The 18770-nt window shown below is 41.4% G+C and overlaps 1 protein-coding gene across 3 annotated transcripts in view; it reads left to right on the forward strand.

The window, feature by feature from the left end:
* Nucleotides 1-18235, forward strand: part of irf2b (interferon regulatory factor 2b) — a 69385-nt gene extending 51150 nt beyond the window's left edge. For all 3 annotated transcript variants that reach the window (XM_063049409.1, XM_063049410.1, XM_063049411.1), the window contains exons 5-10: nucleotides 886-1062; nucleotides 7457-7503; nucleotides 8540-8666; nucleotides 12565-12729; nucleotides 15725-15768; nucleotides 17036-18235. In XM_063049409.1, coding sequence (XP_062905479.1) covers nucleotides 886-1062; nucleotides 7457-7503; nucleotides 8540-8666; nucleotides 12565-12729; nucleotides 15725-15768; nucleotides 17036-17362 — 887 coding nt within the window. In that variant the 3' untranslated portion in view covers nucleotides 17363-18235. The remainder of the gene's footprint in view (nucleotides 1-885; nucleotides 1063-7456; nucleotides 7504-8539; nucleotides 8667-12564; nucleotides 12730-15724; nucleotides 15769-17035) is intronic.
* The last annotated feature ends 535 nt before the right edge of the window (nucleotides 18236-18770 follow it).

The following is an 18770-nucleotide window of genomic DNA, read 5'->3' on the forward strand; positions in this document are numbered from 1 at the left end:
ACAAAACAGAAGAAAACCCCCAAAGAATGAATGACAAAAAAACTTTAGAACCTTAAAACCCCCCACCCGCATCCCATGTACAAGCAACAGCAAAGCATCACCCCTCCCCCTCTCCTCTCTCCAACTACATTACAGGAAACATCAGTCCCCATCACCCACCGAGCAAACAACAGCAAGCCCCCACTGAGCCCTTGATCTGCAGCCCGACAAAAAAACTATAGTCATTAACCCAGCACTTCGACATGCCACAGGCTCCCTCTCTCTCACTAACAATGGACAGAGAGGTGTCATCCTTTCCACAGTGAGAGGGAGACCAACAGATCACTGCTTTGATGTAGCAGTCTGAAGAAACACCTATTCGAGCTCATCTGACTCAAGAACTAGCAGATTCCAGATTCTCCCCACGTGTGTGTGTGTGTGTGTGTGTGTGTGTGTGAGAGAGAGAGAGAAAAGAAAGAAAAGAGGCCTCCAGCAGCCACATCGACTGTCCTGATGTTCCGATCTCCGCCACGGTCCATTTGGCGACACTGGCAAGGAAACGAGTCGTCCACCCTGAAGCAGCAGCCTGAATGCGCACATCTTCCAGGCCGCTCCTGAAGATATCGAAAACAGTCGGTCAGCCAACTCCAGAATCAGGAACTCACCCCTGACTCACCCCTGCAGTTTGCGTGCAGCTGTAGATTACAGGCTCCCGACAGGACCCCTTTTTTTGTTCTACTGTGAATGCCTGCAAGAAAATGAATCTCAGGGTAGTATGTGCCAACATAAACATACTTTGATAATAAATTTACTTTGAACCTTTAAATGATGCATATGCAACAGATTTTTAAAAATCACAGATGCTGAACGCTGTTCCACTTGTTATATTTTTGTGTGTGCTGACAGGAAAATATCACCATGGTGTTGACAAACCTGATCCCAAGACATGGAAGGCTAATTTCCGCTGTGCCATGAATTCATTACCTGACATAGAGGAAGTAAAGGATAAAAGTATCAAAAAGGGGAGTAATGCGTACAGGGTGTACAGAATGCTACCGGCTACTGAAAAACCCAATAAAAAAGGTACTTGAGTAAAAGAACGGTTTTCAAAGCAATTTACATGGTTACTGGAGTGAAATCAGGGGATTAAGATTATACATGTGAAGCTTAACATTTTAATGGTTTATAACTCTCATCTGGATTCTGAGATTGATTACATTCTCAGAGTCACTGCTTTATATTCAGCCATAAATCAACATACTTACAACAACAAGATTGGTTAGGTCGATCCCAACAAGTCATCTTTTGTTCATTAATCAATGTGTACCTGCCTTCTTATCAAGTGTTTCAATGGCCTCTCTCTTCAGGAAGACATTCTTTTCTCTTGAGTGTGTTTGTTTTATCTGTTTAGTATCCCTGGGTAACTCGGTTCAGCTGGTGTCGGGAAGGACATTGGGGAAGAGGAATGTTGAAAGGCTTTCTAAAGATTAGCTTTATTTGTCACATTTGCACTGAAACATACAGTGAAATATGTCAGTTGCGCCAAAATAAATCAGTGAGGGTTGTGCTGGGTAGCCCTCAAGTGTCAGCATGGTGCCAGCACAGCTCACTAGCCCTAATCCGTACATCCTTGGTATGTGCGAGGAGACCAGAGCACCAGGAGGAAAACTACATGGTGATGGGGGGAATGTACAAACTCCTTACAGAGAGCAGCAGGAAGCGACCCCACATCTTACATCGTGGTGCTCACCACTGGGATACCATCCTGCCCCTTTCAACAACTTCAGCACAAATTTCTGTGTGGGCTGCTCTTAAACTTCTCCTTTTTAGTGGCCTAATGCAGTAAATGCAGCCTGTACAAATCTATGATAAGTTGCAAAGCAAGGTAGGCTGTTTTGGGGATTTGAAAATAACTGAGAACAGGGCAGATTGGTGGCAAGTGAAGTTCAATGTAAAGAAATTGAAAGCATTTCATATAGTGGCTGAAAACTAAAGAAGAAACTAAAGGAATGGAAATTGGAAGTGATGTGGAGTCCTGATTGACAACAACTTGTATCAGTTGTTGCATTGCTTAATGCCCTGGGCAAAGCAGATCAGATACTGGGGTTGTTATAGGATCAACAATAACTTTCAGGTCCCTCAGGTCGGCTGACTTGGGGCTCCTGGCTGTCCCATGATCTAAATTTAAGTTCAGGGGTGACCGCACCTTTGCTGTTGTAGCCCCTAGACTGTGGAACAGCATCCCCCTCCCTATCAGATCTGTCCCCTCCATTGACTTTTAATTCCAAGCTCAAAACTTACTTTTATTCACTAGCATTTGAATCTTCCTGATGTGGCTGATCTTTGGCTTGTGCCTAGGCTCGTGTGTTGTTTATTTTGTGCCTATAAGCTGTGTGCCTTCTTGTTTATATCTGTGTTTCTTGTATTTGTGATTTCAGCTACCTGTTATGGATTGTACAGCACTTTTGTCAACATGGGTTGTTTTTAAATGTGCTTTATAAATAAATTTGACTTGACTTGGAATAGTGACGCAATCCTAAATATTGTCCATTATCAATTGTGCTTATACAAAGAGCATTTAATTGTGTTGTTGAACTTGTGGCATTCATACTCTTCACCTCCGTTAATATATTTTAGCAGGACCCATGTACTTTTGCATGCAACTGTTTAAATTAAATCCTCACCCACGTGCCTTCTCCTATCACCTAGCTGGTTCTCCTTCCTCTCCCTCTATCTTTTTATTCTGGCATCTTTCCCCTTCCTTTCCAGCCCTGAAGAAGGGTCTCGGGCCGATATGTCAACTGTTCATTCCTTTCCAGAGCCTGACCTGCTGAGTTCCTCCAGCAGTTTATGTGTGTTGCTCTGGATTTCTAGTATCTGCAGAATCTCGTGTGTTTATATTTAAATTATATCTGTAGGTTTTATTTTATTGATCTATAAACTGACTAATGATTTTCAGACCTTTAATCATAGCTTAATGTCAGTCTGTTTACATTAATAGTTTGTGCGCTTTACTGCGTGTAATAATTTGGATCAAATCCCTTTCAACATTTTCCATGAAAGTTCTTCCATTATGAGAGTCTGGAAATACTTTTAAGAAACAATGTTGTCTTTGTATTGCAACTCTTGTTATAATAAGAACATAATGATAGAAGCTATATGGCTGTTTTGAGCCCGCTCTAGTATTCATCAGAATCATGGCCAATCTAACTAAACACTGCTCACTGCTCTCTCCAAGTCATTTGATATTGTAAATATCCAAAACGTTATTGACCCGTATTTAAACTAACTCAGTGACTGAGCCTCGACAACTCTCCAGACTCAGATTCAGATTTACTTACCACAGGTACATCAAAGCTTACAGTGAAATACATCGATTACATCAACACACCCAAAGAGAGACCTGCAAGTGTCACCACCCATTCTAGCACGCAGACAAAAAGGCCATAATGATGAGCCAAATAACACAAGCAGACTCAGCAGCATCAGCAACAGAACAAAATGGCAAAAACAGCTAAATAAGCCCCTTTCGCAGCCTCCCCCCCCCACTCTCACATACATATACACACACACACACACACACACACAGGCTTCCAGTCCTTAGGCCCAGACTCTTGGACATTCTGCCTCCAACCTACAGTCCCTGGCCCCGTACTCAGCCTTTGGCTTTGGGTCTCTACCTCTGGACTCGCCGAGTTTGGTCCCTCAACCCTGGTTCACCGGCTCAATTACTGAGTGAAGCAATTTCTCTTACTTTCAATTACCTCTTATTCTCAGACTGCAATTCCTGAGCCAGGGAGAACAATCCCCCTGCATCCAGCCTATAAGTTCCTGGAAGTAATTCAGAAATAAGTTACACACATAAAAGTTGCTGGTGAACGCAGCAGGCCAGGCAGCATCTCTAGGAAGAGGTGCAGTCGACGTTTCAGGCCGAGACCCTGTAATAAGTTCCTGTATTTCAATGCATTCTCTTCTAAACTCCAGAGAATTTGGGGCTTCTATGCTCAATTCCCCCTAATGAGGTAAACCTGCTGTCCCAGGATCCACACACAAAGGCACTGGAGGATCTCAGTGGGTCAGACTGCATCCATGGAAAGAAGGTGACAGTTGATGTTGTCCATTTTCCTCTTTAGATGCCACCTGGATTTTTAAATGCCCAGGTTCTTGTGTATCTCTGCTGCACTCTATGTGTACCAGAGTTGTATACAGTACAATAATCCAGATGTGTGTTGTCTCACCAAGACCCTATGTAATGGTGGCAATGATTTAAATGAATGACAACCATGAACAATTATCCAATTCAAACTGAGTATTATATTTGCCAATTAAAGGCACTGTTTTTAAAAGCTTTTTCGATGCTTTAATGACTTAGGGGCGCTGTGGTAGCATAGTGGTTTAGTGCAATGCTATTATAGCTAGGGCATTTCGGAATTTGGAGTTCAATTCTAGCGTCACCTGTGAGGAGTTTGTATATTTTCACTGTGGCTGTGTGGGTTTTCACCATCGGGTCCTCTAGTTTCCTCCGGCAGCCCAAAGACATACAAGTTAGTAGATTAATTGGTCATTATAAATTGTCCGGTGATTGGGCTAGTTTTAAATAGGTGGGTTGCTGGTCAATGTTGCTTGTTGGGCAGGAAGGACATGCTCAACACTGTAGTCCTAAATTTTAAAAAAATTAAAAACTTCTCTTGGTGTTAAATTTCCTAATTTCTTCAGTACATGATTAAGGAAAGCTGGATGTTTCTGCAGTTGCTAACACATACCCAATCTGAGTAACTCAGTCGACCTTCGAAAGTCAGGCTTCTTGTTATATTTTGTAATGCCAAAATATATACAGTAATGGGGAAAAAAAAATACGTCGAGACTGGGAGAATATGTATGCTTTGTTTCTTTACATAGCACAGCATGCACATATGATATGGTGCAATGGCGTATGCCTTTACTTATAACACAATGAATTATGCAAACAACAAAAAATCTTAATAAAACAATATAATTACAATATTACTGAAATATTAAATACACAACACTCCTCCCTATGTGATTATGAACTTCAACTCAATATAGAATGCAACCTAACAATATATAACACACACACACTACGCTGTACACATATATAACTACTATATACACAATCACAACATAAATTTTGAATTATCCCATACAGACCTAAAGATTTAATCACTGTGGAGAAATTCTTACTCTTGTACAATAAAGTTTTTCCTAAGTGGGGGTGACTCTGCTTGGCAGATGAGACTTGTGGCTGTGAAATAATCTCAGGTTCTGGGGTCTCCTCCATGGTGGTTGTAGGAGCTGACTCTGGGACTGCAGGAAGAGGTTCTGACAGCTCTGGACACCTTTCTTCTCCAACAATTGACTCTGCTCTCCTCAATTGATCAATGTGTCATCTCCAGATGACATCAGACGCAATCTCCACTTTGCAGGAGAGTGGTCCAGTTCTGTCCTTAATCTTTCCAAGTACCCACTATTGATCAACTCTGTAGTCCCTCACCAGGACTGCTTGTCCAGGAGTGAAACATTGAACCTCCTTGTTTGAGGAATCCTCAATTTGTCTCAGCTGTTTGTCTTGCATATTCATTTTGAGATTGGGTTTGAGGAGATCCAAATGCTGGCATTCCTTTTTTTTATCACATACGAGTCCAATGTGGCTTGTTGGTAGTTGTATTTCACTGTTACGAATGCTATTCCCATAGGAGTTATTTTTCTCCAACTAAGTTCTTAGTTGGATATTTTCAGGCCTCAGTATCTCTGCAGTGTCATTTAAACTCATTTTGTGGAATAACTGAAATAGCCTAGCCAGTGTCCAATTCCTTTTTAATTAAGTTGTCGTTTACTTCTAGTGTAACCATATTGCTTGTCTCCTGTTTGTTTTCACATTGCACATCTCATTGCTAACCAGTTCTGTGTCAGATTTTACATCAACAGCATGCTGATTAGTGCTCTTTTTGATACTTGGACTTAACTTTCTATCTTTTTCTCTTCCCTGTGCAGTCCATTTGTTTTTGCTTGCCGGATATGCTCTTTATATACGGTGCCCTAAAAACGTACTCAGCCCCCACAACTATTTTCACATTTTACTGTCTCATTTTCTAAATTTAAAATAATTTGCAGTAGGATTTTTGAGTGAATCTACAAAATATTGTGCATTATATCAAATCCAAAGAAAAATTCCAAAACCTGTCAACAACTTACTAAAAATTAAAAATCAAAGTTGTGAGGCTGACAAAGTATTCACCCCCTTTGTAATTACTATGCAGTCTTTCCTTAGGTGCAGTACTATTTATTACCTTACCAACTCACCCAATTTGTAGATGTAGAAAGTCAGAGGATCAGCTGAATATATACTCCCGCTCTCTGTAAGGTCCAACAGAATGGTAGATTTTCAACAGACCAAACCAAAGTGAAGACAAAAGAGTATTTAAGGCAAGTCAGGGAAATGATAATAAAGAAGCACAAATCTGGGAAGGGTATGAGACCATCTCAGAGGCACTGAACATACCTCGGAGCTCAGTGAAAAAGTGGAAAAAAATATAAAACAACAGCCACACTGCCTAGTTTAGGCTGCCCCTCTAAAGTTAGTCACCAAAGGAGAATGGCACTTGTATGAGAGGCTACTATGATGCCAACAGTCACTCTGAGTGAGCTGCAGAATTCAGTGGCTGCAACTGGAGATGAAGTTCATGGTTTCACAATCTCTAAGGCCTTGCACAAAATGGCTATTTTTGGAAGACTAGCAAAGAAGAAAGTCCTGGATAAAAAAAAATGTTTATTCATGCCCATAAAGACTTTGCAAACTAACACTTAGAAGATACTGTAAAGAAGTGGAAGAAGGCCTTGTGTTTGGATGAGACTAAAGTGGAAATTTTTGGCCTCAACACTAAGTGGTGTATGTGTGGTGTAAATCTAGTTCCGCGCATCAGCCAGGTAACACCATCCCTACTGTAAAGTATGGTGGAGGTAGCATCATGCTACAGGGATGCTTTTCAGCAGCAGGGACTAGAAATCTGGTTCGGATTGGTGGGAAGATGAATGCTGCTAAATACAGAGAGATTCTGGATAAAAACCTGCTGGCCTTTGCCAGGAAGCTTAAACTGGGGACGAAGTTCATCTTTCAGCAGGACAACGACCCAAAGCGCAACTTGTTCGTCACGACTGTTATGATTTGTACCTCCAAAACAAAACTAATTGAAAGCAAAACAGGGGAGACCAGGATAACCTGTACACTTCATCTCTTTTAGTGAGGCATGAGCATATGACGTAGTGGCGTCATGCCATTTACGTACTTTTATATAAAACTCAATGAATTATGTAAACAACAAAGGATGCTTAATCAAACAATATATTTATAATATTACTCAAATATTACTAATAGATTAAATACACAATAGTTGTGACTGAAATGATGTCCTTCATCGCTGCATGTTTTTGTTCTGAAACTTAAAAATTTTCTTCACAGGAAAGAAAGCAAAAGTGGAAAAGGAAGAACAGTGCAAAACAGCTAAGGTGAATAATGTTCCACTTCCTTGTAACTTGATAGAACTTATATACGAGTCCATGAAGAGATCAGGAAGCTAATCTTAATCTATCATAGCATTCAGAAAAAATGCTACAGTCAGCATGCCTCTTCTGCCATTACACATTCCTCGCATTGAATAGTTTTGATTATTTTGCTAATAACAGCTGAACCAATGTCTGTTATTAACTGGCAATGGTTTTGTTGAGGTAGCTGGCTTTGTGAATATTCTAGAGCCAGAATATTTTCTAAATTCAAGAGTTTATACGTATGGAATAGAGCAAATAAACCCCATTAAGACACACAAACTGCTGGAGGAACTCAGCAGGTCAGGCAGCATCTATGTTTGGAGAGGAATAAACGATCGATGTTTCGGGCTGAGATCTTTCGTCAGGGTTTTAGTCCTGATGAAGGGTTGAGGCCTCTCTAGATGCTGCCTGACCTGCTGAGTTCCTCCAGCATTTTGTGTGTATTAATGGGGTTTACGGCATCGGCATAATCTTTTTGTAAATAAATTACATTCACTGTTTTGAAATAATCATGGATGCAATGCTGTTGTCAAAGCATTATGCCAGAATTTTTTTATTGTTGTCTTTATCGTATATAATGGGTTTGCAGCAATCAAAAATGTTTATAAAATCACTGAAAGACTGGAAATGGGTGGAATATCTTACTGTTGAAATTTCTTGTACTGTCGCATTCCTGATACTGCCTGGAATAGGAAACTATAGGGCAGGAGTATCCAGATTGTACTTGCCTTTTCACTCACACGCACTGACAGCCATCATCACTAGTCAACTGATTTTTTTTTTTCGTTTTTACATCATGATGTTTGATCTTTAGAGAGTAAAAGAATACAAAATAGTTTACGGGAAATTAGGTGCAGAATGACATACTCATAAAAGTAGCTCTTTATAAAAGCAGTTCATAGATTGCCTCAAATGTTCCACGAAAGAGATTGTCTCACTGAGGAATTAAGAAGATGTTTGCTGCTGAGTAACAAAAAAGAATCGTTTTTTTTTGCAGTGGAAAGCACCAGTATTTCCTTTTGAAGAAAATGAAGTATTGCGAAACAATCATGATGTCTGCACAAAGCCCAGTATTTTGATGAAAGAGGACGTACAAGTTCACAGCACTGTGGACAACTTTGTAGGTGAGTCTCATATACTCAGTGCACACGGATGGGTCGTTGTTTAAATGGTGATTTTATGTTTCCAAAAACTTCCTGACAAATATACTGCACCAAGCAAGTCACCGTCTTTTTTTTTAGAGATGATATGGTGGTCACTAGGAGTTTGGTTATTTTTACGATAACTTTTTTGCTCAGTCATGTGTTCCAGTACCTCTTGCGTTTGCTGTCTATCATAAGAAGTGACAGGCACTGAAGGATTAAAAAAATGCAAACCTGTTATCTATAGAATGATTCATAAATGCACTGTTGAGCTATAAAAGGGCAGAAAAATGTTTACTGATATCTCCGCACGTCTACAATGGATGTCTGCATGCAATGAGATTTCTACCTCTGATACGTTTCCAGTATGAAGCTCACAACAGAACTGACCTTTCAAAAACAATTGTTTTGCAGCTGCAATTATGGACACAATGGCTATTTAGATAGGCAATACAAATAATACATTAAAGACTGTAGATGACTTCAGCTGTTAATTCTAGTCATACTTTGAGGACTTCAAATCTTATTTTTGAATATTACCTCAGAAAGCATTTACTACCTCATTGTCTATGTCAGTAGTTCACTGATCCTTTTTATGTATCTTTATTATGGGTTTGGTTTAGAGGCAGTTAGGAGCAGATAAATAGCATGCTGAGCAATAACCTTGTTTTTGTATGTGCATCTGGCAGCTCTGGTTAGCATGAGTAAACTGATTATGTTTTCAGAATGATTTATAGAAGTGATAACCTACCAGAGTCTTTGATAAAGATAATGGTGGGGAAACCACAGGTGGTTTTCTGTTGTTTCTATATATAGACGGCTTCCCATAAAGTGGGAAATCAGGTTCTATACTACTACAATTCAAAATCATTAACTTGAAATATAGCCACATTTGAGTTTTTAACTGTACTAATATAAAAACCAAAAATCAGGAGAGCCAGAAGGGGCCATGAGAAGGCCTTGGCAGACAGGATTAAGGAAAACCCCAAGGCATTCTACAAGTATGTGAAGAGCAAGAGGATAAGATGTGAGAGAATAGGACCAATCAAGTGTGACAGTGGAAAAGTGTGTATGGAACTGGAGGAAATAGTGGAGGTACTTAATGAATACTTTGCTCTAGTATTCACTACAGAAAAGGATCTTGGCGATTGTAGGGATGACTTGCACTAGACTGAAAAGCTTGAGCATGTAGATATTAAGGAAGAGGATGTGCTGGAGCTTTTGGAAAGCATCAAGTTGGATAAGTCACCAGGACCGGACGGGATGTACTCCAGGCTACTGTGGGAGGCGAGGGAGGAGATTGCTGAGCCTCTGGTAATGATCTTTGCATCATCAATGAGGACAGGAGAGGTTCCGGAGGATAGGAGGGTTGCAGATTTTGTTTCTTTATTCAAGAAAGGGTGTAGGGATAGCCCAGGAAATTATAGACCAGTGAGTCTTACTTCAGCGGTTGGTAAGTTGATGGAGAAGATCCTGAGAGGCATAATATGATTAGGAATAGTCAGCATGGCTTTGTCAAAGGCAGGTCATGCCTTATGAGCCTGATTGAGTTTTTTGAGGAGGTGACTTAAACACATTGATGAAGGTAGAGCAGTAGATGTAGTGCATATGGATTTTAGCAAGGCATTTGATAAGGTTCCCCATGCAAGGCTTATTGAGAAAGTAAGGAGGCATGGGATCCAAGGGGACATTGCTTTGTGAATCCAGAACTGGCTTGCCCACAGAAGGCAAAGAGTGGTTCTAGACGGGTCATATTCTGCACGGACGTCGGTCACCAGTGGTGTGCCTCAGGGATCTGTTCTGGGACTCCTTTATAGGCATCCGTTAGTCTCGAGAGACCATGGATTTGAACCTTGGAAAGTTTCCAGGGCACAGGCCTGGGCAGGTTTGTATGGGAGACTGGCAGTTGCCCATGCTGCAGATCTCCCCTCTCCACGCCACTGATGTTGTCCAAGGGAAGGGCAAGGGCTGATACAGCTTGGCACTGGTGTCGTCGCAGAGCAATGTGTGGTTAAGTGCCTTGCTCAAGAACACAACACGCTGCCTTAGCTGAAGCTCGAACTAGCGACCTTCAGATCACTAGACCAACAGCTTAACCACTTGGCCACCCGCCAACACTCTGGGACCCCCTACTCTTTGTGATTTTTATAAGTGACCTGGATGATGAAGTGGAGGGATGAGTTAATAAATTTACTGATGACACAGAGGTTGGGGGTGTTGTGGATAGTGTGGAGGGCTGTCAGAGGTTACGATGGGACATTGATAGCCACAGGAAACATTTGAGGCCGGTTCATTGACTATATTTAAGAGGGAGTTAGATATGGCCCTTGTGGCTACAGGGATCGGGGTATGGAGAGAAGGCAGGTACAGGGTTCTGGGTTGGATGATCAGTCATGATCATACTGAATGGCGGTGCAGGCTCGAAGGGCCGAATGGCCTACTCCTGCACCTATTTTCTATGTTTCTATGATAGAATGCAAAACTGGGCTGAGAAGTGGCAGATGGAGTTCAACCCAGATAAGTGTGAGGTAGTTCATTTTGGTAGGTCAAATATGATGGCAGAATATAACATTAATGGTAAGACTCTTGGCAATATGGAGGATCAGAGGGATCTTGGGGTCCAAGTCCAAAGGACACTCAACGCTGCTACGCAGGTTGACTCTGTGGTTAAGAAGGCATACGGTGCATTGGCCTTCATCAATCATGGAATTGAGTTTAAAAACCGAGAGGTAATGTTACAGCTATGTAGGACCCTGGTCAGACCCCATTTGGAGTACTGTGCTCTATTCTGGTGGCCTCACTACAGGAAGGATGTGGAAACCATAGAAAGGGTGCAGAGGAGATTTACAAGGATGTTGCCTGGATTGGGGAGCGTGCCTTATGAGAATAGGTTGAATGAACTTGGCAGGCCAGGCAGCATCTCTAGGAAGAGGTACAGTCGACATTTTGGGCCAAGACCCTTCATCAGGACTATCAGCATTAGTCCTGATGAAGGGTCTCGACCTGAAACGTCGACTGTACCTCTTCCTAGAGATGCTGCCTGGCCTGCTGCGTTCACCAGCAACTTTGATGTGTATTGCTTGAATTTCCAGCATCTGCAGAATTCCTTGTGTTTGAGTGAACTTGGCCTTTTCTCCTTGGAGCAACAGAGAATGAGAGGTGACCTGATAAAAGATGTACAAGATAATGAGAGGCATTGATCGTGTGGATAGTCAGAGGCTTTTCCCCAGGGCTGAAATGGCTAGCACGAGAGGGCATTGTTTTAAGGTGCTTGGAAGTAGGTACAGAGGAGATGTCAGGGGTAAGTTTTTTTACGCAGAGAGTGTTGAGTGCGTGGAATGGGCTGCCGGCAGCGGTGGTGGAGGCGGAAACGATAGGGTCTTTTAAGAGACTCCTGGATGGCTACATGGAGCTTAGAAAAATAGAGGGCTATGGGTAAAGGCTATGTAGTTCTAAGGTAGGGACATGCTCGGCACAGCTTTGTGGGCCGAAGGACCTGTATTGTGTTGTAGGTTTTCTATGTTTCTAGTTTCAATTTGAAGTTTTCCTATATAACATGATATAATTAGGAAGGTCAGTGTAGCTAGCTTGGTGTTGGGTGGTCAGATTGGCTGCAGCTGTATTGAATATGGTTTCACATGATATTTTGTATAAATGTATAATTTTATTATGACATATTTAATTTTGTTAAAAATACCCTGATCATGTGCAATACTTTTTGAATATTATTTTTTGAAAGGGTTTTATATTTTGGAAGGGGATTGTTTGAGGAGTTGGGTGATTTTCTTTGCTGAGTATTTCAGCGTGTCCTATGCATATGTTACACAAGAGCTTTCCCTTGCAACCGTATCCAAGCTGATACAGTGTGATTCCTTTTAAGAGCTTGGGTATTCTCCACATCATGGTATAATAGAAGAACCCATGATTGTCAGCAATCCACCAGATATCTGCCAAGTGATAGAAGTGACCACCGAATGTGATGACCAACCTGTCAGCACCAGCCAACTCTACCCATTACAGATCTCCCCAGTCTCCTCCTATGCAGGTCAGTGTTACAGTTAATACTCTTATTACTTATTGGCCTCGAGTATTTCACTCTAAAGATTTGTGGTCCTTGAACAGAAATGTTACAGCATGTTTCTGCCTCTGCAATTGTTATAATCCATCTGCATTTTGCTGATAGACCTGTATAATAAAAGGTCAAAACATTGATGGGTTGCTAAAAGAAAAAGAAAGTTGTTGGATCTGGTGGGCAGTTTTCCCATAGGCAGGATGGGGAAACACACTGAATTTTAATCAACAGCCAGTCCTGAGTTAGTTAATCACAACCAGAGCTCCAGTTTTAAACGGTTTCCTTTTTCCCTGCACTTGAGCTGAGGGAAAGTGACTTTCTATCAGTGCCCTCACTACCATCCCTTCGGTGGGGGATTGAGAATCTGGGTCAGGAGGGGTTAGGGGAGATTGAAACGGGATTTGAGAGTGGATTCAGGACATCGAGAGAAGAGGCAACTTTAGGGAAGGCATGGTTTTGAGAGGAGCAGCCACGTTGGGGGGGGGGGTGGATATGATCAGTGCAGATCCAGATTCAAGAAGGTGGATTCCAGAGAAGTCACCTAGAGCCCTTCAGTGCCTTGTGAGACGGAGCTGGGGTTGAGTTGGGTTCAAACATCAGGCAAAATCTCTAGCGAACCAATCTGAAATGTCTGGCACTTCCCATCCTGGTTGGATACAGCTGGTTCCTTTATGTGAGGCCCGCAGTCAAATCAGTTTGGCACAAGTGGCACCGGGATGTTTTTGCTCTTGTTGAGTATGCTCTCTAGCCTTCACTTACTAAAGGTTCCACCAGGTGATCACTAACAAGAGAAAATCTGCAGATGCTGGAAATCCAAAGCAGCACACACTAAATGCTGGAGGAACTCAGCAGGCCAGGCAGCATCTATGGAAAATAGTAAACAGTTGACGTTTCGGGCTGAGACCCTTCATCAGGACTGATGGGGAGGTTTTGAGAGGAGCATAAGATCAGTCCAGATCCTACATGCTGCCTGGCCTGCTGCATTCCTCCAGTGTTGTTTTGTGTGTGTGTGTGTGTGTGTGTGGGTGGGGGGTGGTTGTTGCTCCACCATGTGGTTGAGCTTCTGCTCTGGTGTCTGTTGATGTTGGTGGAAAGAACACTGAAGGGCTGGGATCAATTCTAAAAGAAGAAAGAAGGTGGATCAGAGTCACTTACACAGCATCAAAAGCAGCCATTTTCTTCACTATATCTCTGCTCCACTGAAAAGCTATCTTAAAAAGGCATGTGTTCCTACTCTGTCTCCTGCAAGGGTTTCCTTTTCTAACATTAATGCATTTATCTTCTAAATGTTACCAGCAGTGCACAGAAATACAGAGTAAACCAAAGACTTGAATCATTGCTTTGAGATCTCCGATTCTCGTGGCGATACGCTCCATGTCAAGGCCAACTTCTACCTGGCTGTTCTAAGAGGATTAAATGTTGGAATAAAACACACTCTTGACCTAACTTTGCACCTTATTGTCTACTTGCACTGCGTTTTCTCTGCAGTTTATAATTTAAAATTATAAATTTATAATTTATAAAAATATAATTTATTCTGCATTCTGTTATTGTTTTATCTTGTTCTACCTCAATGCAGTCTAATGATTTGATCAGAATGAACAGTATGCCAGACAAGCTTTTCACTGTATCTTGTTAAATGTGCCGACAATAAAGCAATTCCAATTCCAATTATATATTTAATGGGTGTGGAGAACTCCTGTATAGTGAACTAAGGTGGTTTGGTAAGCCACAGGAATATTGACTTAAACTCAGGGAGTAAATATTTTGCAGGCAGCGTTACTGACCTATGAATAGACTGCTATCAAGAAAAGAACCTTAGGCTTCAAAGTAGATTTGATATAACCTTACTCAATGCCACAGAAGTCAGAATGGAAATGGTTTCTCCCTCAACAAGAATGAGGGTGGTATCAAATCAGGAGGGAAAAGATGTGTTTTAAATATACTTGGTTTAATCATAGAAGAGTACCGCATTTGGCCTTTTTGAACTAGCAAAGTCATTTGTCCTTTGCTCCTGTTATTTCTCCACTGACTTTTCCTCTTAAAACATTATTCTAATTCCTTCTTGAAGGTCATTATTGAATCTGCTTTACCACTCTTTTAAGCAGTCCCCTCCTAATCCTAAGTAATGGGTAAAATCTATAATAAACTTTTAATATGGCTGGCATCCTGCCTGACCCAATGAGCAGTTGGCACACAAGAGAATATTGTGGAAGATGGCTTAAAGCTTGGTCCAAGAGGTTGATTTTAAGGAACTTCCAAAAGAAGTATGGGGGGTGGGTAGATGTTTAGGGAGGGGATTCCAGATTGGATGGGAATGGAAGCTAAAGACACAGCCACTGATGGTGGAGCAATTAAACTTGGAAAGATCAAACCAGAAATTTATTCAGATACAATAATTCAGCTACTTAGGGGAGATGATGGAAATAGGTTGTGGGTGACCTTGGCTGAATTTTATTGAAGGATAAAAGGCTATTCAGCCTACCAAGTCTTTGCTATTTGCTAGCTCCTAGAAGAGTATCCCGCCAGGCCCTGGTTACTTCTAGCAATGTCTTGGAGGCTCTTAGGTGAATCTAGCGGGGGGGGGGGGTAAGATTAATCAGAAATGCCAAACGTATCAACTGTACATGAAAATATTCTGGAAGAAAAATAGTCATGTGGTGGATTTAAAATAGTGTTGCAAGATTCTATGCCATGTGCGATTACCTTGTTAATGTTCCTCTTAGAAGTTAAAGTTTAACTTCTAATTGGAAAGAGTGACCCATTGCAGGTTGACTGAGCATGACAGGACACTGCTTCCTTAATGGAGGCAAATGATAGCCGTAGAAGAGCTCTGGCTGCTAAAAGATATTGCAGAGGATCAAGAATAATGAGTTCAATATCAATTTGATGGAAATGAAGGGCTTTTACCAAATGGTGATAAATTGATCTCCCCTTAAACTAATTTTCGCTTTTGTTTATCCAATAGAAAGTGAAACAGATAGTGTTGGAACCGATGCAGAACATGATGAGGTCAGTAAATAACACATTGCTTTGTAGTCTGAAAAAACGAGCTTGCTATTTTATGAATACTGATTGAACTTGCCAGAGCTCCTAAGGTCCTTGCAAATAAACCTCTGCATGTTCCCTGCACTGTCGAACCCTGAGCCCACTGAAGTAGTGATATTTCAAACACCAGGCTTGGCTTTTTCATCACCAGCCTATCTCCAGGTCTCAATAACTTATACAGGTTTGATCATGTTTACTAAAAGCCTAGTTTATGTTCTCTTAGATTATTTTTCCATTGTGTTACCTATGGTAAATAATATTTTCAGGGGGAGGGGCTGAAATTATGTTAGCTAGAGGAGTGGAAAGGGGAGGCTGATCAGTTGTGAAGTGTTTCATCCTGGTCTGTCAATATTTTCATCACTAAAGCACTACTGTTCCAATCCTCAGGCTTGTGCCCCCTTCAACTACAGGACATGGGATTCGTGATGTGAATGTAGCTGTTCATTTGTAGATTACAATCTATAGTGAGCTCCACATAAAATCCAAGGAGAGCTTTTCCTGGTTGATGTTCATGAAGAGAAGTTTATGAGAAGTCCAGGCCAATGTAATGTCATCCAGAGATTGAAATGATGAAAACGTCAGGAGCATTTCATTTGCAGACTAGTGCCTTGTCTACTACTAAACAGAGACAAGGGCAAATCAGCTTCTGAAGATCAATGTTGATATAGATTGGTTGTTACAGCAAAGAAACTGATTGACTACCCCAACAGGTCTTTGCATAAGACTCCTCCCACCCTGAGTTATCTCATCCCTTCAGGTCATTTCTCCCTCAGGAGCATACCCAATGTCCCCATAAGCTCATCAATTCATCTTACCTCAAGTAGTTCTTGTGGTGGCAGGTTCTGCTCTCTCACCAGTGTTCATGAGAAGAGGTTCACCCCAAGTTGCTAGCTGGGTTCATGAGTGACAATCTAGTAGGGAGGGCCAGGATGTTGGAAGCTCTCCATGCATGGAAACGGTTTTATATCACTTGAAGTCATAACAGCTTTCACTTTACCAGAGAAAGAAACCCTGCCTGCCCTATCGTTTGTGATAGTTAGAGCATCAGGTTTAGAAAGTGCATTGGAGATACTTGTTTTTGGCTGTCATTACTAAATTGATGTGAGACTGCTGGCTATTGTGCTGAACTTGATGGGACAGAACATCTGGGGAGAGTACAGTTCTCCCTCACACATCAAGTCCAGAGACCAAAGATGCGCCTCTTCACCTTTCTTTCTTTCTGTTTGTTCAGATGACTGAGAGCACACACCAAGACCAGACACAATGGCAACAGAGCAACATCGAAGGGAAGGAGTTTCTGAGCAATGTTGGAGTAAACAGTGCATTTTACCCAACCACAGTGCCTTCCGTGACTCCCAGCATCTCCAGTATCCAATTTCTGACCAACGGATGTGATGGCTCACCTTCTTTCACCTCTGTCACGTGCACCAGCCCGTCAGCTAAGATCTCTACATCGCCTGTGTCATCGCAACAATCTTCCTTGAAGCATCGCATGGCCGAGAACCGCGCCACGGTCATCATGAAGACATCAGACTTGACCAGAGGCAAGAGTTGCTGAACCACTGCCTGTTCTGAGTAATGTCTCCTTGATCTGCTGAGGCCTTTGCTGGGCTGAAGCTGCACTGTATCATGGATGGACCTTCAAGGCCTTAAACATAATTAACATGAAAATGTGCTGGAGAACTGGAAATCGACTTGACTTCAACTGCCATCTCCAGTTCCTTATTTTTAACTCAGGACTACAGATATATGAACTATTTTATTTCTTTAGGTTTTCCTGTTGCACTTGTTTTTCTGAAACAAAAGAAGAAAATGGCTGGGCTCTGCCTTGGCCAAGGACGCATATCTGAGCACTCAGAACGGGACCAGTATGAAAAAAATAACTCATTGTGCCTATGAAATCTGACTGCAGCAGGGGAAGGAATGTGAACTGCTTTGACAGTGTGTAAATTTTTAAAAATCTTTGAATGTGAATATGTAAGTAGCGCAGGAAGAATGGGATGTTATGGCCTGCTTTTTGCACCTTAAATCTAGTTTAGCACTTAAAGCTGTCACATTAATGGCGAATACATGCATTTAGAATTTAAAGATTATTGTGGTTCAGAGTTTACGGCCTAATCTAATGCCTGCTTTCACTGGTTTTCTTTGCTCAAGCACAAAATTACAATCGGCAGTGTGCAAAATAAATTGCCCAGATAAAAAGGATTTAGTCTTTTTCTAAAGCCAGCTTTTTATTTTTTTTATCATATGTAAAGGGATTATTTTATTCAGGGTAATTGAATTCTGAAGTGAACATAAATCTTTATCTTTTTTACCAAAGTATGTTTGTTGTTTCTGTTCTGATTTTATCTACATAAGTATCTGTGGTAAATTGTTAATTTTTTTACAAATTTGTAGTAATTACAAACTATCCAATAAAATGTAGCCTCTACATCACTGACTAGATGTATGACTCATCATCATACTACCAATTTGATTTTTAATTATTTATTGAGATACAGTGTGAATAGGCCCTTCTGGCCCTTCGAGCCACGCTGCCCAGCAATTCCTCGATTTAACCCTAGCTTAATCGCAGGACAATTTACAATGACCAATTAACCTAACCATCCGATACGACTTTAGTTTGTAGCAGGAAACCGAAAGACCCAGAAAAAACCCATACAAACTCCTTACAGGCACAGGCGGGAATTGAACCCTGGTCATCTGTACTGCAAAGCGTTGTGCTAACCACTACACTAACGTGCCACCCTAATGTACCTCAGTCTCACTGAATATATAAGATAGTTGATATTTGTAAGCACACCTATGTTGACTATTAATGCACTCTTTGAACATAGAACATGATAGAACAAGGCAAGCCATTCAGTCCGCGTTGTTGGTGTGACCTTTTAACCTACTCTAAGATCAATCTGACCCTTCCATCCCACATTGCCCTCCATTTATTTTAATCATCCATGTGTGCATGT

The sequence above is a fragment of the Mobula hypostoma genome, chromosome 5, assembly GCF_963921235.1.
Source record: "Mobula hypostoma chromosome 5, sMobHyp1.1, whole genome shotgun sequence".
Lineage (NCBI taxonomy): Eukaryota > Metazoa > Chordata > Chondrichthyes > Myliobatiformes > Myliobatidae > Mobula > Mobula hypostoma.